General features: G+C 36.7%; 1 protein-coding gene across 13 annotated transcripts in view; it reads left to right on the top strand.

The window, feature by feature from the left end:
• The window catches only part of EVI5 (ecotropic viral integration site 5), a 235,403-nt gene that overhangs the window by 167,879 nt on the left and 44,381 nt on the right, over positions 1–23,143 (top strand). Inside the window, exon 18 of one of the 13 annotated variants that reach the window (XM_086717565.1) lies at positions 13,909–13,950. The exons of the other annotated variants lie outside the window; for them this stretch is intronic. Coding sequence (XP_086573691.1) covers positions 13,909–13,929 — 21 coding nt within the window. The 3' untranslated portion in view covers positions 13,930–13,950. Of the gene's footprint in view, positions 1–13,908; positions 13,951–23,143 lie in introns of those variants that run through there. 13 annotated transcript variants of the gene reach the window in all.

The following is a 23,143-nucleotide window of genomic DNA, read 5'->3' as shown; positions in this document are numbered from 1 at the left end:
AAAAGCCATTTTAAAAAATACTAACACAACATACAGAGAAGTTCATAATACAAAGCAACAACATAATATGGGTAAACACATTACCCATATAATCACTGTTCAGGTCAAGATAGAGGATATTGCCTATACCCCAGAAGTCTACCCAATCATACCCTACTCCCTTATTTTGAGTTTTTTGGTAATCGCTCCTTTGCTTTTCCTTATAATTGTGTCATCTTTATATGCCTTTCTGTACAGTTTAATTTTCCCTGTTTCTGAATTTTGAGTAGAGTCTTATTGAATATTTTAATTTTTGTCTGTTCTTTGTTCAACATTATTTTAGAAAGAGTAATCATTTTTATTGTTGTACATGTTCCATTTTATGAAAACATCATAATGTATCTCTCCATCTTAATATTAGTGGTCATTTGGGTGTTTCCCAGTTGGGACTGTTTTGAACAGTGCTGTGATTATGAGCAATCTTGTGCACTATACTGACCACATGTACATGTTTCTCTAGCATGTATACCAAAACTATTCCAAAGTGTGGAATAGTTATGTCACAGAGCATGCAAATCTTCAACTTTATTTTCCAAAGGGCTTGTACCAGTTTAAACTCCCAGCAGCAGCATATGAAAGTTCTTGCTTGTTCCATATCCTCTTCAACACTTGGTGGTGAGAGATGCTTTAACTTGTGCCATTCTGATGGGTACACATTGATATTTTGTCACGGTTTTAATTGCCATTTACCTGATCGCTAATGATGTTGGCCACTTAGATTTCCTCTTTTTAATTTTTTTTTTTTTCAACGTTTTTAATTTTATTTTTGGGACAGAGAGAGACAGAGCATGAACGGGGGAGGGGCAGAGAGAGAGGGAGACACAGAATCGGAAACAGGCTCCAGGCTCTGAGCCATCAGCCCAGAGCCTGACGCGGGGCTCGAACTCCCGGACCGCGAGATCGTGACCTGGCTGAAGTCGGACGCTTAACCGACTGCGCCACCCAGGCGCCCCTCATTGTTGTTTTTTAACTTGTATCTTTTGATGAGTGGAGTAATAGTTTTAATGGACAGTAGACCACTCCCCCCGGAAGTTGCACAGGCATTTCAAATTCAACGTGTTTAAAATTATATGTGTTCCTAGGAGTGCCTGGGTGGCTTAGTCGGTTAAGTGTCCGATTTTGGCTCAGGTCATGATCTCCTGGTCCGTAAGTTGGAGCCCCGCATCGGGCTCTCTGCTGTCAGTTCAGAGCCTGGAGCTTGCTTTCAGATTCTGTGTCTCCCTCTCTCTCTGCCCTTCCCCCACTCACGCTCTGTTTCTCTCTGTCTCTCAAAAAATGAATAAACATTAAAAAAATTTGTTTTAATTATATGTGTTCCTATTTCATTCCCTCCAAATTTTTTTTTGTATTAAGCCTTCTTTTTCTTCTTTTTTTTAATTTTATTTATTTATTTTGAGCAAGAGAGAGACAGAGAGCGTGAGTGGGGGACAGGCAGAGAGAGAGAATCCCAAGCAGGCTTCACACTGTCAGAGCAGAGCCTGATGGAGGGCTCAGTCTCACAAACTGTGAGATCATGACCTGAGCTGAAAGCAAGAGTTGGGACGTTTAACTGACTGAGCCACTCAGATGCCCCTGTATCTCAAGTCTTGATCAGTGGTATCATCTCTTACTGAATTGTTCAACCTAGTAGGAACTTCACTTACACGTTTTTTTTAGCCCTTTACATCAAGGCTATATATATAGAGAGAGTATATAAACTTTCAACTTTACTGGATAATACCAAATTATTTTTACAAAATGCTTGTGCTAGTTAACATTTTTACCAACCTTTTACCTATTCACCTACTCTTGTAGATTGGCTTTCAGATAATTTTTAATAACTCATACAGACTGATGTGTCTTGCCTAGCTCTTCAGTTCCTTCAAAAGAGAAAAGTGCTGAGTAAATCTAAAACTAAATCAAAGGTAATTTTAATTTCAGAAACTTTTCTTTCACTCTTTCTTAGCCTTTCTATTCCCCCAGCCATTCCCTGAATTCTTCTGTCCCTAGCCTTATCTGAACTATTGTAGTAACTTCCTTGCCAGTTCTTTTCTCTAGCCTCAGCTCTTCCACAAAGCTATCAGAATTAGCTTTCTACAACATAAAAAACTTTTATTGACTGCCTTTTACCTAGCAAATCATGTCACAGTTCCTCAGCATAAAATGCTTACCTTCTCATTGTTGCCCCAATCTGCATTACCTATCCGTCCTCCCTCCCTGCCCACTACACATACACACACTTTTCAAAATTTTCACATTCTTTCAAAATTCTGTACCATTCCGCAAACTACTATGCCTTCCTTAATTGATATTTCTCTGTACCCCCTAGTCCTCTGCTTTTAAGGTATTTCTTCTTACTGAGTTCTCCATGGCTAGCTCCCTCTTAATACATTTAGTAAATTTGTTTTCAGTAAACATTTTGATGATTCAACTTTCATTCATTTGCTCATTGCATGCAGATTAAGATCCATGAATAGATCTCTTGCTAAAATCTGAAACTGCTTTTTCAATTATAAGAATAATACATTTTAGGTTGTTCTTAGTCATGGAAATATTTTCAATCATTTTCAGGTTCCACTAGGGGGAGAACTCTGTCAAATATTTTGATATTTCATATTTCTTTGGACTAACTCTTCCAATTAACATTACTCTCTTGTGAATAAAATTTTTTCCCATAGAAGGAAAAATAGGATAAAAACAGAGAGCAAGGCAAGCCATAAGATACTCTTAAATACAGAGAACAAACTGAGAGTTGCCGGAGGGGATGGGGATGGGGATGGGGTGATGGGCATTAAGGAGGGCACTTGTTGGGATGAGCACTGGATGTCATATATAAGTGATGAAACACTGGGTTCTACTCCTGAAACCAACACTACATTGTATGTTAACTAACTTGAATTTAAATAAATGAATTAAGAAAATTATCCGCCATAAACCAATTTCTCTCGAACTCTTCACTTAATAAACTATATTATTATGTAATCTGTTACTAATATAATTAAGGCCTTCTTAAAGTATATGAAATTATACTTATATAAGTGTCCTATTTAGATGAGGAAATACATCAGGTGAACAAATACTCATTTGTATAAACACAGTATTTGGTAGTAGATACACTTGTGAGGCTGAAGTTTATTAAATTTGATTTCAAAGATGCTTCAGTCAACTTGAAACTTTAGGTCTGATTTAAAGTTTATAAACTTTCCTCAGAGCATCTGGGTGGCTTAGTTGGTTAAGTGTCTGACTCTTGGTTTTGGCTCAGGTCATGATCTCACGGTTTCATGAATTCGAGCCCCACATTGGGCTCCAAGCTGACAGTGCAGAGCCTGCTTTGGATTCTCTGTCTCCCTGTCTCTCTTTCCTTCCCTGACTTTCTGCTAGTTCCTTGTTCATTACCTACTTAGTAGCTTCCAGTGGCTTTCAGGACAGAGTTCAAAGTCTGGCTTCTCTGCACAAGACTCTCTTTGCTCTGATCTTCCCTCCCTTTCTAGCTTCATTTCCTACTTTTTCTAGCATTTACCTATACTTGAGCCACAATAAACTGGTTAAGAATCCTGCAAATTGAGTCGCTTGGGTGGCTCAGTTGGTTGCGCATCTGACTTTTGATTTCGACTTAGGTTAGATCTCATGGGTCATGGGATCAAGCCCTTCAGCTGACTCTGCACTGACAGTGCAGAGCCTGCTTGGGATTCTCTCTCTCTCTCTCTCTCTCTCTCTCTTTTTCTCTCTCTCTCTCTCTGCCCTTCTCTCTTCCCGCACACTCACTTTCTCTCAAAATAAATAAACTTAAAAAAAAAATCCTTTAAATCCCAGTTCACCCTGTTCTTCTTCTCTTCTCTTTTGATCTTGCTTTTCATTCAGAGGTCAGCTTAAGTTTGACCTGCTGTGATCAGCCTTCTCTCATGATGCCATCCCAGTCTATTTTGTTGTCTTTGCTCCACTAACCCACTCAGTTATAGACTTCTTCTATAAACCATCTCACGCTATTTTAATTACTCGTGTTGAAAAGTCCCGATGTGGCTAAAAGAATAGATTAAACTATTAATTTGAATGTGGTATTGGACTCAGTTCAATAAATATTTATGGAGTGTCTACTACGGGCTAGTCACTACTCTAAACACTTTAGAAGAATTAGTGAACAAAACACACAAAAATCCCTTTCATTGTCAAGTTTAATGGTAGAGAAGTCAGATGAATAAAATAAATGGATCATATAGTGGGTAATTTAGAAGATGATGAATACAATGGAGAAAAAAATGTAAGAAAGGAAGAGGGTTGGAATGTTGAGAGTAGGATACTTTTACTATTTTAAAATAATGTTGTAGGGGCACCTGGTGGCTCAGTCGGTTAAGCATCTGACTTTGGCACAGGTCATGATCTCATAGTTTGTGAGTTTGAGCCCCACATTGGGCTCTCTGTTATCAGCACAACACTCTCTCTCAAAAATAAAAAAAACCTCTTTTTTTAAAGTGCCATTTTGAAAAATAAAAAGTAATAATGTTGTAAGAAATGGCATATTAGAAGGGGATATTTAGGGGCACCTGGATGGCTCAGTCAGTTGAACATTCAACTCTTGATTTCAGCTCAGCTTGTGATCTCAGGGTCATGGGATTGAGCCCCTTGTTGGGCTCCACCTGCTTAAGATTCTCTGTCTTTCCCTTGCTTGCACTTGCTCGGGCATGCTCTGTCTCTCTCTCTCTCTCTCTCTCTCTCTCTCTCTCTCTCAAAAAAAAAAAAAATGGTGGGGGGGGGTGGGATAGTTAAAGATTTCAAGCAGGTGAGGCATGCAAATTTAGGGAAAGAATTCCCTGCTAAGGTATTAATAAAGGCAAAGAGCCTAAGGCAAGAATCATGTCTGATTCGAGCCCTTGGGTGAAGTAAGAGGGGAAGTAGAGGAGGTCTGAGGATTAAATAGGGCAGATTATGTAGGGCCTAAGAACTTGGGCCTTTGTCTGAATAAGATAGAAAAGTCATTCAAGGGGCGCCTGGGTGGCTCAGTCGGTTAAGCGTCCAACTTCTGCTCAGGTCATGATCTCGGGGGTCTGTGAGTTCAAGCCCCGCGTCAGGCTCTGTGCTGACAGCTCGGAGCCTGGAGCCTGCTTTTGTTTCTGTGTCTCCCTCTCTCTCTGCCCCTCCCCCATTCGTGCTCTGTCTCTCTCTGCCTTTCAAAAATGAATAAATGTTAAAAAAAAAAAAAAAAGCAAGAAAAGTCATTCAAGGTTTTTGAGCTTAGGAGTGATCAATTAGAAGACATTTAACCTAGCAGTACTCCATTGTACATTTGTACACCACATCTTCTTTATCTATTCATCCATTGATAGACATTTGAGTTCTTTCCATACTTTGGCTATTATTGGTAGTGCTCCTGTAAACATTGGGGTGATTACTTGGCAGTCATAAAGAATGAAATCTTGCCATTCGCAACTACGTGAATGGAACTAGAGGGTATTATGCTAAGCGAAATTAGTCAGAGAAAGACAAATATCGTATGACTTCACTCATATGAGGACTTTAAGATACAAAACAGATGAACATAAGGGAAGGGAAGCAAAAACAATCTAAAAACAGGGAGGGGGATGAAAACATAAGAGACTCTGAAATATGGAGAACAAACAGGATTACTAGAGGGGTTGTGGGAGGGGAGATGGGCTAAATAGTTAAGGGGAATTAGGGAATCTACTCCTGAAATCATTGCTGCACTATATGCTAACTAACTTGGATGTAAATTTAAAAAAATAAGTAAAAATTAAGAAGGAAAAAAAGACATTTAACTTATTAAAAAGATTTAATTGAACTTGATTCAGAAAAAATGCTTTAAGAGTAATTCATAGTATTTAGGAGGGAGGAAATGGTGGTTAAAAAGTGTTTCCTCTTTCTCTTAGTGGAATTTTCCACCTTTATTCATTGATCCAAATGTTATTTATTAGTCAAGGACTTTATTTTTACATTCATATTAAATAGAACTTGCTCTGCTTTGCAGGTGGAACAAAACACAGAAGAGTTCATTTTTGTTCAGATAGTTGAATAAATTTGGTAGGAATTAAACTGAAGCTTTCTGATATTTAGCCTGGAATTGAATTTGTATTTTGGTTATTATAAAGATAAGCAGATTAATTTGTCATAACCATATTAAAAGCTTTTGGGGGTCAAACACATCTATAAAATTAATGCTGCTTGGTTATAAGTAATGGAAAAATTTTAATTTAAAACAGTGTAGTTCTACTCAAATCCAACTTTTTGTTCTTTTCCTGGTAGCCAGTAACATTTACCCACTTTCGTTAGTTTGCCCAGCAGATAACCTCTAGGGATGCCTCACATGGGCAATACCCCAACCACTCGTGGCTTAAAAAACACCCACTCAAAATTCTGTTCTGACCTAAAATGAGTGAGTTAGGTTTAAATCAGTGTGCCCAGATCAGTATGCAGTTTTGGCAGAGATGGAGAGGAAGTGATAAAATCTTTATCACTGAACTTTAAAATATGTGTTTTAATAACATTAAATTACAGTGACATTACTAAATGATGGTGTTTATCATAAAGCTTTGTGATCAGTCTGTGCTTTCCAGTTTCCTGAGCTAATTTGTTAATGGTTTCACAACAGGTGGTAGTTTATCTGCCAGCTCTTGGCTAACAAACTTCTTTTTGGAAGTTTCCCCGCCCTTGAAGTAAAATGGTTTTCATTTTGAGCAACTTAAATAGTAAAATATTTTTCATTTTTCTTAAATGATTTTCTCAAAATCTTAAGCATTTTAAATTATGAATATAGCTATTCTGTAATTTTACCTAGTTTTAATAATAATTCTCAGCAGAGGAAGTTAGATATATAGAATATTTTACTCAGCTTGCTCTGTAGTCATTAAGTGTTATAAAATTCAGTTAAAAATTTTTTTTTACTTAGGTGTTCAGATTCTTTGGTATCCAACTTTAGTATGCAGTTAAATATGAAGAAATTAAATACCTAGAGGTTTTTAAGTTATTGCTGTATGTAGCATCTGAAGAATTACTGAAGAGTGATTAGACCTTTAAGTACCATCATGGCAATGATCATCTTGGTGTTATTAAAAGTTACTAAGGTTTAGTTTATGTACACCTGTTATTTACATCTTGGTCTCTCATACCATTCTCTAGTAAAAGAAACCAAGGCTCCTCAGAGAAATAGCTGATTCCAGGGCTGGGACAGGAAATACAGTAAGGACGAAGATGAGCCTAGACACCTTATAATACTAGGGAAAGGAGAAGCTCAAAAACAAAATCCTATATTAATAGGAGTATCTTAAAGGGACAGATGAACCAACCTAAAGAGCTCCTAATGGCCAAAGGTAGAACAATTAAGGAAAAAAATACTTAAAGTACTTCATAGTAGATTGTAACTCACAGTATAAAGTAAGTATCCAAGGGGCACCTGGGTGGCTCAGTCAGTTAGGCATCCAACTTTGGCTCAGGTCATGATCTCACTGTTCGTGGGTTTGAGCCCTGCATCGGGCTCCACACTGACAGTGTGGAGCCTGCTTGGGATTCTCTGTCTCTCCCTCTCTCTCTGCCCCTCCCCCATTCATAACTCTCTCAAAAATAAAATAAATAAACTTAAAAAAATAAAATATCCATGAGTCCATACTGATACAAATAATGATTAAAAAAATAATAAATGAGGGAAAAGAGATAAATTTCTATGCAGAAGAATTCTAAATAATTGTTGTAGATATTCTACCCTTAAGGAGAAGAAAAATAAGTGCTTCTCCTTAAGTGTGGACTGTGCACAATGACTTCCCTCTGAAGGGTACAGTATGGAAAAGGCAGAAAAAAAAGAGTAACTGTATAGTGGAGAAACTTCACAAACACTACCTCAACACAGATAATCAAGGTCAACATCAGTAGTTATTAATCATATTGATAGTTCGTACCCTTGATACGGTATGAAAACGGTATTTCTGTAGTCTTTTAGTAACCTTTATACCCCATTCTTGACATGAGAAGAAATGTCAGACAAAGTTCAATGGTGGGGCATCCTACAAGATACTTGACCAGCACTCCTTCCTCAGAGCTCATCAAAAACAAGTAAAGTCTGAGTAACTATCACAGCCAAGAGGAGCCTAAGGAGACATGACAGCAAAATGTAATGTAATGTGGTATCTTACATAGGATCTTAGGACAGAAGAAGGACATTAGCTCACAAACAAACAAAAAAACTAAGGAAATCTGAATAAACTGTAGATTTTAGTTAGAAATATATCAGTATTGGTTCATTAATTATAATGAATTATAACAAATTTACCACAATAATGAAAGATGCTAATAATAGGGAAACTAGTGCAGGAGGTATATGGGAACTTTCTGTCTTCTCATTTTTTCTGTAAATCAAAAACTGTTCTTTAAAAAGTCTATTATAAAAAATACTTTGTATAATCTCGTGGTTTTTTGGGACCCTTGGAATCCTATAAATTTAAGTATTCATCACAAAATTGATTTGCTTCTAATTAAACTATGATTTATAAGAAATATTTTCTAGCTTTTGACCTTATGCAAATGCTGACTTTTCATATGGACATGTAGTTGGTCCTATAAGAAAGATCACTTTAAAATGCATATTTGTGTTTGTTCTTTCTCTTCACAAATGGAATTAAGTCAGTCTTAGCATTAAATTTGTTTTTAGATTTATGTTCTCCCTTACATACTTTCAAATTACCTTATTATTTTCTTAAAAGTATTTATATGTACTTTTTTCTAGTTGCTAAACCATAAAAAATATTCAAACCTTTTTTGTGCATGACTTTAAATTACAGGAAACTGTTTTAGAAACTTTATCAATAGTATGTGAGATGAGTGTGATTTTGTTTTTAGATGTTTCAAATGAGTCACCTTGAAGTCACAGAGAGGCTACCATTTACCACAGTTACTATTATGATTAATTTTTCTTTGGGCAAAGTACAAATCAGTAATAACTTACTAGAGCTTAGTGGTTGCTATTGATGTTTCAGTAAGGTTATGTTGATTAATCACGGTGATTACTTATCACCTGTCAGGGATTTACTCATATCATTGGGTTTTCTTCTATAGTAATTTCATATGCAGTTATAATTTGCTTAATATATTTTGCTTTAATAAATGCATCGAAAATACCAAATTAGGACTTAAAAATTGTCCCCCTGCTGCAAGTTAACATGGTTGCCTCTGTGACCGTTGAACATAGTTTCATAATATAGCTTCGAAAAAAAGTATTATTTAACCTTTAAAACAGCAAAGATATTGCCTTCTTATGGCCTCTGAAATATTTTAGCTTTACAAAGGAGAGAGAGAGCGCTTGGATATATGTTTAGCATAGTCTCTCTTTGAGGTATATTTTTTATCTGTGCATGTAATTTAAAATATTTTTTAAATGTAAACTTTACACTTGCATTTGAGACTAAGCAACCTGCATTGTGTCATGACCCTTCTAATACCACAAACTTTCTGTAATACTTCTCCCAGTGAAAAACCCACATCCTATGTATAACCTTAGATTTATTTTGAAATCTCTATGAAGAGAGCATAGAGATTACTAATTGTTTCTGTTATTTCCTTTAAGGGTGTGATGTCTATTTGTAAACCTTGTTTGAAGTTTTAATTTGAAAAGCTTAAAATGTTAAACTATGCCAAATACTGATTTCGTATTCTAAAATTATAAAAATGTATCAACTAATTATAAATTTCAATTGAGAATTGGGTGGCATATTAAGCATCTGTAAAACATTCAAGAAAGGAGAAAGGAATAGTGCTTCTAATAACCAATACTTCTAATACCACTGGCCAGGAGAATATTAGCAAAGGCAAATTTAATGATAAGCCACTTTTTTTTCTGTTTTATTGCTGTTCTTATTTTTCCTTCCAGGTTAGACTTACTTTGTGTTCTTTAACTTCTTAAGATGGATGCAGAAATCCAACATCGTTTTTATTCTTTTTTTTTTTTTATTTTTTTTTTTTTAACGTTTATTTATTTTTGAGACAGAGAGAGACAGAGCATGAACGGGGGAGGGGCAGAGAGAGAGGGAGACACAGAATCAGAAGCAGGCTCCAGGCTCTGAGCCATCAGCCCAGAGCCCGACGCGGGGCTCGAACTCACGGACTGCAAGATCGTGACCTGAGCTGAAGTCGGACGCTTAACCGACTGAGCCACCCAGGCGCCCCACATTGTTTTTATTCTTTAAAAATATTGGTAACCACTCTTAAATAGGAGAATTGTTAAACCATAGTAAATCCATACTTGTCATAGTCTCTATCTTCAAGAAAGACTAAAGATCTGCAAGACATATTAAATGAGAAAAACAAATCATAGACAATGTAGAACATAATTCCATGTGCGTTTTAAAAAGTATATGTGTGTGTAGTATACACATATTTATGTTTAAATACATTAGAGTAGTCTGCTGTGATACCTGTCACAACTGTTGACAGTGTTCCCTCTGAGGAGAGTAAAGGGCTTAGTGCAAAAGAGTAAGGGGCAGGAGTTTACTTTTTACACTATATGAACTTAGATGATTACTATTGTAATTTTTGAAAAGTATATATATTTAAACGTATATACTTTAAGATAATCATTGCTAGAATGGAAATAAGAATTAGAACTTCCAAATAATCATAGGAAAATAGCAACAAAGAAAACTTGGTTCATCAAACAAAAGTGCTGTACTCATTCTGTGGCCTTGAAGTCCCTGAGTTGTCTGGCTCCTGCCTACTTCTCTTGACTGTGTCATAAACCACACTACCCTTCATGTGTTATGCTCTAGCAACACCATCCTCCTTTATGTTGCTTGCACCAAACTTATTCATTCCTACATGAAGGCTTTTGCTCTTACTCTACTCTGCATTTGGACACTATGCTCCCTGAGCCATTCTGTGGTGGTTCCTTCTCATCATTTTTATCTCAAAAGTCACCCACTCACAGATTTACCCTGACCACCTTCGTAAAGTTGGACCCCTACACCGTTTACTCTCTGTTTCATCATCATGTTTTATATTGTTTATGACTCTTATCAGAGTCTTTAATTATCTTCACATCAAGAATTAACTCACTCCCACGAATACTGTTAGAACCTTATTTATATTATTTACTGCAGTATGCCTTTTACCTGGCATTTAACAGGTGCTCAAAAAACAATTGCAGAATGAATTTTAGGGGGCAGAAAACAGCCATCTTTAAGAGAGTTTGATACTCTTTTTTTTTTAATTTTTAATTTTTTTATTTTAGAGGGAGAGTGTGCTAGAGCAGGGGAGAGCGGTGGGGGGGAGAGAAAGAAGCGAGAGAGAGAGGAAGGAAGGGAAGAAAGAAAGAAAAGAAGAGAGAGAGAGAGAGAGAGAGAGAGAGAGAATCTTAAGTAAGCTCCATGCTCAGCACAGAGCCAGACATGGGGCTCCATCCTACCACCCTGGGATCATGACCTCAGCTGAAACCAAGAGCCAAACACTCAACCAACTGAGCCACCCAGGCTCCCTGAGGGTTTGATATTCTGTGCCATAAGAGGTAGTAGCATGTTCTAAGGACCACATATGTAAAGATTTATTTAAATAAATGGTGTCCCAGAGGTAGATTGAAACTGATCCTATACTTTTTTTTCCTTTTCTTTGCAATTTTTTATTTAAATTCTAGCTAGTTAACATTTAGTGCAATACTGTTTTCAGGAGTAGACTTCAGTGATACATCACTTCCATATAACACCTAGTGCTCATCATATCAAGTGCCCTCCTTAACACCCATCACCTATCTAAACCACCCCCCACTCACCTCCCTCATTCAACCCTCAGTTTGTTTTTTATCTTTAAGAGCCTCTTATGGGGGCGCCTGGGTGGCGCAGTCGGTTAAGCGTCCGACTTCAGCCAGGTCACGATCTCGCGGTCCGTGAGTTCGAGCCCCGCGTCAGGCTCTGGGCTGATGGCTCGGAGCCTGGAGCCTGTTTCCGATTCTGTGTCTCCCTCTCTCTCTGCTCCTCCCCCGTTCATGCTCTGTCTCTCTCTGTCCCCAAAATAAATAAACGTTGAAAAAAAAAAAAATTAAAAAAAAAAAAAAAGAGCCTCTTATGGTTTGTTTCCCTTTCTTTTTTCCCCTGTCTCATAAGTTCATGTGTTTTGTTTCTTAAATTCCACATATGAGTGACATTATATGGTATTTGTCTTTCTCTGACTGACTTATTTTGCTTAATACCCTCTAGCTCTATCCACATTGTTGCAAATGGTAAGATTTCATTCTTTTTGATGGCTGAGTAATATTTTAATATAGAGACAGAGACAGAGACAGGCAGACACCACCTCTTCTTTATCCATTCATCAGTTGATGGACATTTGGGTTCTTTCCATAGTTTGGCTATTGTTGATAATGCTCCTATAAACATTGGGGTTCAGGTAACTCTTCAAATCTGTATTTTTGTACCCTTTGGGTAAATACCTATAGTGCAATTGCTGGATTGTAAGGTAGTTCTGTTTTTACCTTTTATGGAATCTCCATACTCTTTTCCAAAGTGGCTACACCAGTTTGCATTCCCACCAACAGTACAAAGAGAGTCCCCCTTTCTCTCCACCCTTGCTAACACTTGTTTCCTGTTTTGTTAATTTTAGCCATTCTGACAGGTGTGACTTGTTATCTCTTCATGGTTTTTTTTTTTTTAATTTTTTTTCAACTTTTTTTTTTTTAATTTTTTTTTTTTTTTTAACGTTTATTTATTTTTGGGACAGAGAGAGACAGAGCATGAACGGGGGAGGGGCAGAGAGAGAGGGAGACACAGAATCGGAAACAGGCTCCAGGCTCCGAGCCATCAGCCAGAGCCTGACGCGGGGCTCGAACTCACGGACCGCGAGATCGTGACCTGGCTGAAGTCGGACGCTTAACCGACTGCGCCACCCAGGCGCCCCTTCAACGTTTTTATTTATTTTTGGGACAGAGAGAGACAGAGCATGAACGGGGGAGGGGCAGAGAGAGAGGGAGACACAGAATCGGAAACAGGCTCCAGGCTCTGAGCCATCAGCCCAGAGCCTGACGCGGGGCTCGAACTCACGGAGCGCGAGATCGTGACCTGGCTGAAGTCGGACGCTTAACCGACTGCGCCACCCAGGCGCCCCGTCATGGTTTTGATTTGTATTTCCCTGATGATGAATGATATTGAGCATCTTTTCATATGTTTGTTAGCCCTCTGGATGTCTTCTTTGGAAAATGTCTGTTGAGGTCTTCTACCCATTTCTTAATTGGATTATTTGTTTTTGGGGGTTCAGTTTGAAAAATTCTTGATAGATTTTGGATACTAACTCTTTATCAATATGTCGTTTACAAATATCTTCTCCCATTCTGTAGGCTGCCTTTTAGTTTTGTTGATTGTTTCCTTTGCTGTGCAAAAGCTTTTTATCTTGATAAAGTCCCAATAGTTCATCTTTGCTTTTGTTTCCCCTGATTCCAGAGATGTGTTTAATAAGAAGTTGCTCTAGCCGAGGTCAAAGAGGTTGTTATCTGTGTTCTCCTCTAGGATTTTGGTTTCCGGTGTCACATTTAGGTCTTTCATCCATTTTGAATTTATTTTTGTGTGTGGTGTAAGAAAGTGGTCCAGTTTCATTTTTCTGCATGTTGCTGTCCCATTTTCCCAACACCATTTGTTGCAGAGACTGTCTCTTTTCCACTGAATATTCTTTCCTGTTTTGTTGATTAGTTGACCATATAGTTGTGGGTCCATTTTTGGATTCTCTCTTCTGTTCCATTGATCTGTGTGTCTCTTTTTGTGCCAGTACCATACGGTCTTGATTTCTACAGGTTTGTACTACAGCTTGAAGTCTGGAATTATGATGCCTCCAACTTTGCTTTACTTTCTCAGTGATTCTATAATTTTGTATCTAACAAAATAGTAAATAGGGCTTTTTTTTTTTTTTTTTTTTTTTAAGGCAACTACTTTTCTACTTTAAAAGCAGCCTGAGGGGCGCCTGGGTGGCTCAGTTGGTTGAGTGTCCGACTTCAGCTCATGTCACGATCTCACGGTCTGTGAGTTCGAGCCCCTCGTCGGGCTCTGGGCTGATGGCTCAGAGCCTGGAGCCTGCTTCCCATTCTGTGTCTCCCTCTCTCTCTGTCCCTCCCCCGTTCATGCTCTGTCTCTCTCTGTCTCAAAAATAAATAAATGTTAAAAAAAAAAATTCAATTATAAAAGCAGCCTGAAAGGAAAAGGAGCAAAACCTAGTGCAGTAAACTTTAAACATGACAGCTAAGAAAAGAAATAAACTAGTCTAGAACAAAGAGGCCTAGTAGGGCTTGGCTTCTAACCTCAACTGTCTCCTTTGCCTATCCTGTTCACCAAGCTAGATAGGTAAGTCAGCAAAATCGCCCAAAGATTCTTTCATATCCCAAATGTAGAGAGAAAGAAAATGAGTATGTAATTTTCTGAATGAGGAATTTCAGAAACTTCTGGAAGAACAATCCAGTCAAAGAGATTAAAAAATGAAAATCTGGATTTTAAAGTGAAGGCCTTGGGGATAACACACTGAATTTGGGGAATTATACGAATCTTAAAACCCAGGTTTTGACATATATCCTCCCAGTTAGATAATACAGATATTTAACAAAATCTCAGAAGAATAAGGTCCTTATTTAGCCAGGTTCTTCCTTTCCCTGTGTTATTCCTCAGGCTATACAAAAGTTCTCAAAGAAACTTGAGCTTGGAGGGCAAAGAAAATAGATTTTTAAATATGGTGGAAAAAAGAGTTAGTAAGTAACCTGTATTCTTAAAGCATTTGAAATATCTTGACAGTCACCCAGCCATGAGCATGAGAAGAAATGGCACAGCAACTTGGTTTATATTATTTCAGCAAAAAAAGAGAAAGAAAGAAGGAAGGTAACTTAAGGATAAGAGAGGAATTACAATTGCTTCATGCTATGAAACAAACATGACTTCAATAAAATTAAGAAATCAAAAGATGATAAAAAAAAATACTGATGTAAGGAATAAGATGGTGCTAGGGAAGCAAATTGAAACCCAGTGCATCACTGCAGAGACTAGAAAAGAGTAGTCTATTCAATAAACAGTGTTGAAAAGTGGAATACTGGCATGGAAGAAAAGCTTGAGATAATCATAGTGAATGCAGAGATTAAGAATGTAAAACAGTTATTAGCTAACAGGTATGGATGAATGATAGATAATCTAACACTAAGGATAACTGGTGTCCCACAATAAATAGAAAGAAGATGTATTAAAAAAAATATGAACAGTTTCACATATGAGTGAAATCATGATATTTGTCTGTCTCTGACTGACTTATTTCACTTAGCATTTTACCCTTAGATCCATTGTGTTGTTGCAAATGGTAAGTCTCCTTCTTTTTTATGGCTGAGTAATATTCCATTGACTATATCTACCATATCATTTCTCTCATATGTGAAATTTAAGAACCTAAACAGGGGCACCTAACTGGCTCAGTCAGAAGAGCATGCGACTTTTCATCTCAGGGTCGTGAGTTCGAGCCCCATGTTGGGTATAGAGATTATTTACAGACAGACAGACATACACTTAAAAAAAAAAAAAAGAAACAAACAAAAACCCCCACACTCTTTAAATACAGAGAACAAAGTGGTGGTTACCAGAGGAGAGATAGGTGAAATAAAGAAGATTAAGAGTATACTTGACCTGCTGAACACTGAGTAATGTATAGAATTGTTGAATCTCTATATTGTACACCTGAAACTAATATAACATTGTATGTTAATTACACTTCAATTTAAAAAATATATAAACAATTGGGGTTCCTGGGTGGCTCAGTCGGTTAAGCATCTGACTCTGGCTCAGGTCATGATCTTGTGGTCCATGAGTTCGAGCCCCACATTGGACTCTGTGCTGACAGGTCAGAGCCTGGAACCTGCTGAGGATTCTGTGTCTCCTTCTCTCTCTGCTCCTCCCCCACTCATGCTCTATCTCTCTGTCTCTCAAAAATAGATAAATACTAAAAAAAGATTTTTTTTAATATGTAAACAAGAAGAGGTCCCTGAAATTCAGGAAGATTTAAATACACAAATTGAAAGAACACTCTGTGTTCCTGAAAATTTTGACACACAATACTCCATAAACACTCAAAGCAAATTATCCACAAAATTGTATGGGAAAATTAAGACTTGTCCTCCACATTTCTCATGGCACATTCAAGGCCAGAAACCAATGGAGCAGTGGCTATGCTGCACTCTCCAGTACAATAACCACTAGCCACATGTGATAATTTAAATTTCAATTGATTTAAGTTAAACAAAATTAAAATCAGTCCCTCAGTCACACTTAGCTCCATAGCCTCAGTAGCTACTAGCTACCACATTAGACAATGCAGGTAGAAAACATTTCTGTCCTCATAAAAGGTTCTCTTAGTACTAGTCTACAAAATTCTGAGTTTGGGTGACCCAAAGATATTATAGCCTAACAAGGTGTCATTTAAATATATTGAAGAGACAGGTTGGCATTTTCCAGTGTGAAAGACTGCTGGGATACTGTTTCCACAGTTCTTTCTTCAAAAAACTAGGAATTGTAAAATCTAGCTTAAAACAAGTCAAAGAACTGAGAAATGCAGGTGCTGTTTAAAAAGAGGGGTGGTAACTATTGAATTAATTTGAATACAGAACTAATACTAAACAAACATGGGAATAAAGGGGTACAGGTTAGGATGGTTTCCTTCAAACTTTGACAGTGTAACTATGTTATCAAAAATCTGGAAGTGGAGATAGGGGAGATGAAACCAAGTATAAATGTACATATATCTTTACAGCAAGATAGGCAAATGAGTTTAAAGTATGTAATTTTAAAAAAATGGACTCCAGCATCTTAATGTTTTTCATAAACACTTAAAGTTAGAGGTCTTTTTTTTTTTTTTTTTTTAAGGAAATTATGCCTCTTGTATTGAAGAAACACTTTGCATTCACTGTGCTTTTTTTTTTTTTTTTTATGTAGCAAACAGTCATTTATTTGGGCAATTAAAATTACAATTCAAGGGACACAGTTTGGACAGAAACCTGACTCAAGTTCCCTATATTTTCTTTTTTATCAATTTCAGCTAAAGTTTAAGATTTAATTTTCATTGTTATATTTTTTCCTTTGAGTTATTTAAGGTAAAAGTATAATTTTACAGAAACAATTGTTTGTCTTTCTTAAAAAAGCTGACTGTACATATTTCAAGATTTTAACATTGATCAATTATAGGAAATATGAATAGAAATAATATATTTTTAAATTGTTTTTCTCTACTTTTTTTCCCGAGGCATTTAAATTCCTCTATATATCAGGTGAACTCCCAAATCATAAGCTAAAGGTGATGAATTTTTGATAGGGGAGCAGTGATAAAAATGATTTAATAACAATATTATTCACAGCCAAGCCAAACCATCTCATTGAAATTATAGAGATGAAATTAATTTTATAGTATGAGTTATTCATTTCAAATGCATATTATTGATACTATGTTTATATAGGCTGTCTTTGACTTATCTTTGTTTTCTTTTTTATACCTTGTTCTCCCTTGACTTCATATGAGAAGAGATTACTGAATTGATAAGTAATTATAATTGGGTTTTTCATACTGGCCTTCTTCTATACTTGATAAAAGTGGCTGGCTCCTTATCAAATTCCAGTACTCTAGTAGTCTAATAAGTTGATAAAAATTCTTGTTGGCAAAATCAGCTCTTCATGTGTCCTTTAAACAAATGAGAGAAGAGCATGTTTTACCAGTGAAATGAATATATAGGAAGCTGTCTGGTCATCTGATGCTAAGGAAGATATGTGACAAACTTCAACAGCTAAGGAATGTATTCCCCAACTTTGGCTTACTATCACTTTTTATGGAGGGTCCAGGAAAAGATAACATGAATACATAAAATTATCAGCACCATTTTTAGGAAAACAATTCTAACATATATCCTGCTGTAGTTTGTTGCACAAATATGGGAGTAGGAGTGGAACCTGATTTCACCCTTGGCTTTTTCCTAGATAGCCATGTGATCCTTGCCAAGTTAGTTAGCTCCTGAGTCTGTTTAATGCTCTAATGCTGTTGGATCTAGGCCATGCTTGGGTCAAGCCACTTATGAAGATAATACACAAGTACAGGGGCAGTGCTAAAAAAGAGGACAGCTTTTTAATTTATCAGTCTGGAGAAAATCTTGCTAAGAGAAAGAATTGGTGATCAGAATCCAAAGTATGAAAATAATAGGTCTAGACCGTGATAGTCTTCAAGCTGGCAGAAGAGGATCTCAAGAAATAACAATGCGGGGCGCCTGGGTGGCGCAGTCGGTTAAGCGGCCGACTTCAGCCAGGTCACGATCTCGCGGTCCGTGAGTTCGAGCCCCGCGTCGGGCTCTGGGCTGGTGGCTCGGAGCCTGGAGCCTGTTTCCGATTCTGTGTCTCCCTCTCTCTCTGCCCCTCCCCCGTTCATGCTCTGTCTCTCTCTGTCCCAAAAAAAATAAATAAACGTTAAAAAAAAAATTTAAAAAAAAAAAAAAAAAAAAAAAAAAAAAAAAAAAGAAATAACAATGCTGAGTAGTGGAATGACAAAAAGATGAACTGATACTTGCTTAGATTTAGAAAGGCTTTTTGGAACTAATTGTTTAAAAGTCTCAGTATCCCAAGACACTACTACCAAAGGACTTGTCAGGTCTTAACCTAGCATGACAGTGTTTATCATTAGTAAATAGGATTTCATCATATATCCTTTCCTGATAGGGGAAAAAGTGAGACAAAAGCTGTTTCACACTGCACAAGAGCACCTATTTGGAGTTTAACTTTGTGATATTAAAAACAAAATATAAAATACAAAGCCAAGAAATAAAAGTGGAGATGAATCTTCCACTGAGGTGATAAACCCTCATGACGTGGAATATGAGGATATTGAAATATGGTTCCAGCCATCCAGAAGATGAATCACGTTTTAAGCTACAGGATTTTCCAGCTGTAGGTACTGCCTCACTGAGCAAGGTGAAGCTGAATAAGTGATACTCGATGCTTTCCTTTTATGACAAGTCCTCTCTTTTTTAGTCTTTTCTTGGTGACTACCTCTATGCTTTTCCCAGAATTTAAAGTCATCTACCTACTACAGGGGCACTGGGTGGCTCAGTCATTTAAGCATCTGCCTTTGGCTCAGGTCATGATCTCACAGTTCATGAGTTTGAGACCCACATTGGGCTGTGCGCTGACAGTGCAGAGCCTGCTTGGGATTCTCTCTCTTCCCTCTCTCTCTGCCCCTCCCCTGCTTGTACCCTGTCTCTCAAAATAAATAAATAAATAAACAAACTTAAAATCATCTATTTACTATGTAGAATATTTTTGCAAAGAGACAAATGACAGGTTAAAAGGCATTTTGTGTGTGTTTAAAGTGATGTGAAGTATGGATAGAGTTATTTAGACTTCCCATGATTGAAGAGTTAAACCTATAGGTTAGTTTCTTAGTAAGAGGCAAAAAAAAAAAAAAAAAAAAAGTCGTAACTACTAATATTCATTATGTGTATCTTTTTATCAAATATATATAAATAATAAAATAAAAATAAAATATAAAATAAATAAAATAAAATAAAAATAAAAAGTAAATATTTACCAGCATAATTTATAAAATGCTGTCTTCTAGTGCTATTCCTATACATTTTCTTAGTCTTTGGCTTCAGATACTTAAGTTTCTCTGGCCATGTCTTCTGTGCTTACTCCCTTAACACAACCAAACTTTAAATATACATTATATTAGTTTTATCCTGCTGCCTATTGGGTTTGAAAAAAAGAAATAAAAACAGTACTTGACTTGGAGTTTTGTTGGAAGGGGAAATTTTTGTATTTCAGCTTGGATAATACACAATCTCTAGACTTGAACTCTTAAAAATATTAACAGTCATGACAAAAAGCAGAGGGACTATTACAGATTTAAAGAGGGTAAAGAGATACACAATAACCAAGTGTAACCATAAACCTTGGTTTGATTCTGGATAGTAATAAACCCTTTAGAACCCTTTAAAATTTTTTTTAATGTTTTATTTATTTTTGAGAGAGAGAGAGAGACTGCAAGTGGGAGAGGGGCGGAGAGAGAGAGACACACAATCTGAAGCAGGCTCCAGGCTCAGCAGTCGGCACAGAACCCGATATAGGGCTTGAACTCGCAAGCAGTGAGATCATGACCTGAGCCGAAGTTGGACGCTTAACCAACTGAGCCGCACAGGCACCACCATTTAGGACCCTTCTAAGGGAATTTGAATAGGAGCTATGTATTCGATGATACTGTGATGTTAAACTATTACTTTAAGTGTGTTAGTGGCATTTAGTTATGTGAGGCAGTTCCTTGTTCTTAGGAAATGCATGCTGAAATATATAGTAGGGAAGTGTCATATCTGCAATTTACATTCAAATGGTTCAGAAGATACACGTACAGAGAGAACAAAAGCAGATGTAGCAAAATAGTAATTGGTGAATATAGCTGAATGGTATATGACTATTATTTCAGCTCTTCTGTAGATTTGAAAACTGAAAAGGCTAGAGGAAAATTTTGCAAATGTAAATGACAGACTAGGTGCTTTTCATGTTTTGCATCTATGCATCTGTTACATTAACTGGGTATTAACTGGTTAAATTCTCTTTAAAAACCCAAAAACTTCTAAGCAAATTTCCAGTTGCATAGGGTATTAAAAAGCCTATGGCTTGAAACACAGCTTTTAAAATCTGCTATCTTCCTGTCTCTAAGGAAGTGTCCTTCCTGTGCCAAGATAGGGTAAGTTATAACCAGCATTAAAAACAGATAAAGAAACAAATAAGACTCTTAGACATACCTGTTACAATTATATGTAAAAAATGAGGCTAAATTTGTGAGTTTAAACAAACCCGAGCCCCTGCCTCCTCTTTTCTCACCTCCACAATATTTTTTAATATAATACACTTTTTCTTCCAAACACTTGTTCAAAGCAAGTTAACATCCTGCTCATCTCAGTTTTGCTGCAATATAATATGAGAGAAGCATGCTGCTTAGAGCTACAGAGGAAGTCTTTCACATTTTTACTTAATTTTTCTAGCTCAATGCACCACCACATTTAATTGTTCAACTTTTTAAATAGTATGTTGGAGTATACAGTAGATGTAGGCGAGCATATCTCTGATTTCAATGTCTGCTTGCTACTGTGAATGTATACACATTGCACAAATACATATTCACTTTTTTCCTGCTGACTACAGCAGTGACTAATTTTCCAATCAACTGTAGCAGAATATGTGATACATCCTGGGCACTTTATATCTCTGCCTCATCCTTTCCTGAATTATAGCTCCCTGTGGTTGCAGGGATAAACCTGGTGAATGTATATACCTAAAGTCACTAAAAAACAGGCCAAGTAGTCAAACACCAGAATCACTGCTCTTAGCAAAATATTTCTCTATGCACATTTATGGTTATATTAAAGAAAATAGCTTTTTAACTCTATCAACCTGTTACCTAGTAAAAAGTTTAGAAAATTGGATCCCTTATTTACTGGCATATCTTCTCGTAGATATTGATAGTTTTAAGTTTTTAAAGAATTATTCAGCTGGTTCTCAAATCTTTGGTGTTTCTTCATTCTTTTGAATAGTTATCTTAGTATTCAGTCATAGGGATCATATATGTGGGATTTTTTTCTGATCCTAAACATTATTTAGTTCCTCATCATACATTACTAAACTTTAAAATAACATTTTCTGTTTGAGAGCTAGGTTAACCAAGAAAGGGATTTGAGTTCAAAATTCAGCCAACCTCTGTAGACAGGGAACTGACCAGCTGAAACTAACATAGAAATAACATGAAGTGAAACTGATAGTAGAATTGAAAGAAATTAATTTAAGAACCCTTGCCAGTTTTCTTCTATTTTCATTCTAAAATATTTTCTCCCTGGGAATGTAGAGACTGTTTGTAAATAAGTTGACGTGTCTTGGTCATTTAACACATTTACCATTGTGGTGGTAGTTAAAAGAAGTATTTACCTCTTTTTTGAAATTTCAAATTTATTTTTTTATTTATTTTGAGAGAGAGAATGTGTGTGCATATGAGCTGGGAAGGGGCAGAGAGAGAGGGAGGGGGAATCCGCAGCAGGCTCCATGCCAGCAGCCCCACATGGGGCTCAAAATCATGAACCATGAGATCACGACCTGAGCCGAAATTAAGAGTCAGATGATGCTTAACCAACTGAGCCACCCAGGCACCTCTATCTCTTTTTTTATATAAAAAACTATACTGAATAAATTCTGTAATAAGTATAAACTTAAAAAATATTATTTGAGATTTTTTAAGAAAGATAAAAGTATTTTATAACTGGTATATATACAGAATTTTGAATTTGTGTTTAAAAATAGTTAATTTTCAAAGGTTGTACAAACCAGTGTGTTTCAAGTGTAGGTCTACACACTGGCTGTGTCAGAACCACCACTTGTGTAGCTTTCTTTTTGTTTTTTTTTCTGGTTAACAGTTTTATTTTATTTACTTTCTAATTTACATCCAAATTAGTTAGCATATAGTGCAACAATGATTTCAGGAGTAGATTCCTTAATGTCCCTTACTCATTTAGTCCATCCCCCCCGCCCACAACCCCTCCAGTAATCTTCTTTGTTCTCCATATTTAAGAGTCTCTTATGTTTTGTCTCCCTCCCTGTTTTTATATGATTTTTGCTTCCCTTCCCATATATTCATCTATTTTCTCTTAAAATCCTCACACAAGTGAAGTCATATGATATTTGTCTTTCTCTGACTAATTTTGCTTAGCATAGTACCCTCTAGTTCCAGCCACATAGTTGCAAATGGCAAGATTTCATTCTTTTTGATTGCGGAGTAATACTCCACTGTATATATATACCACATCTTCTTTATCCATTCATCCATCGATGGACATTTGGGCTCTTTCCATACTTTGGCTATTGTTGATAGTGCTGCTATAAACATTGGGGTGCATGTGTCCCTTCAAAACAGCACACCTGTATCCCTTGGATAAATACCTAGTAGTGCAGATGCTGGGTCATAGGGTAGTTCTATTTTTAATTTTTTGAGGAACCTCCAGACTGCTTTTCAGAATGGCCTCACCAGTTTGCATTCCTACCAGCAGTGCAAAAGAGATCCTCTTTCTCCGCATCCTAGCCAATATCTTTTGTTGCCTGAGTCGTTCATGTTAGCCATT

This window comes from Puma concolor, chromosome C1 (assembly GCF_028749965.1).
Source record: "Puma concolor isolate L17-30 chromosome C1, mPumCon1.1.hap2, whole genome shotgun sequence".
Classification (NCBI taxonomy): Eukaryota; Metazoa; Chordata; class Mammalia; order Carnivora; family Felidae; genus Puma; species Puma concolor.
This window is presented reverse-complemented; position numbering and strand designations above follow the sequence as displayed.